Source organism: Haliaeetus leucocephalus, unplaced genomic scaffold (genome assembly GCF_000737465.1).
Source record: "Haliaeetus leucocephalus isolate CR32 unplaced genomic scaffold, Haliaeetus_leucocephalus-4.0 Scaffold92, whole genome shotgun sequence".
Lineage (NCBI taxonomy): Eukaryota > Metazoa > Chordata > Aves > Accipitriformes > Accipitridae > Haliaeetus > Haliaeetus leucocephalus.
In genome coordinates, this window is record NW_010972528.1 from 11,459,161 (window position 1) to 11,459,999 (window position 839).

At 47.0% G+C, this 839-nt stretch overlaps 1 protein-coding gene across 1 annotated transcript in view; it reads right to left on the bottom strand.

Annotated features, from left to right (window-relative positions):
- Positions 1 to 89, bottom strand: part of LOC104842721 (neural-cadherin-like) — a 66,118-nt gene extending 66,029 nt beyond the window's left edge. Inside the window, exon 1 of the mRNA XM_010585235.1 lies at positions 21 to 89. Within this exon, the coding sequence (XP_010583537.1) occupies positions 21 to 89 (69 nt within the window). The remainder of the gene's footprint in view (positions 1 to 20) is intronic.
- Positions 90 to 839: the final 750 nt, after the last annotated feature.

The window sequence follows — 839 nt, forward strand, 5'->3', positions numbered from 1 at the left end:
GCCGGGGCCGGGGCAGTTACCGCCTCCGCCCTGCCTCCTCCCGCGGGCAGCGCCGCCCGCGTCCACGCAGAATAAGCGGTCCCGTGCATCGGATGTGGGACGTCCCTGCCGGGCGAACTCCTCGTTAGACCCCGTTCTCCTTCTCATGTAATCATCTCACCGCTTGCTTTACCTCCGCAAGACCCCCGCCTTCCCCAGGAGCCAAGTTCTTCGTCCGCTGACCCCGGGCACCCCTGCACAGGTGCTGTCCTGCCGTCGGTCACCTGTGTCCAACAGGCTCTCCCGGCACGCAGGTGTCCGCCGAAGATACTGTCGCGTTCGTTTCTAGATAGCCACGCATTATAAAACCCCGGGTTTGCCCTCAGCTTGTACTTGAGCAACGCCACGCGCTCGCCTAAAGTTACACCTTTAGTCACGATTAATCAGCTCCCTAATACCTCCAGAGTTGTAAAGGAAATTTTTTAGGTGGAAAAAATGTAGCTTAACTACAGAATGTTTCTGGTAATAAACAGAAAGAAATAGAGCCCAGCGTTCATTTAACTGTGTTGGATTTGGGGCATAAGTGCGTAAAACTAATAAACCAATAAAACTAAATTTCACCATTAAAGTTAACTGACTACGTAAATCGGGGAGGTTGCAGAAAAAGTTACTCCATTAAGCAGTTCCTCTTCAAAATAGAATTGTGCTTTCAAGAATAAAGTCAAACACAATATAAAACTGGCATTAGCTATATTTATGTAGTACATAAACCACTTAATCTTAAGAGTCATTCTGAGATTAAAGAAAAGCAAAAAAAATAAAAGATGCTCTTTATTAGTCACATTACTCAAATTTTATGA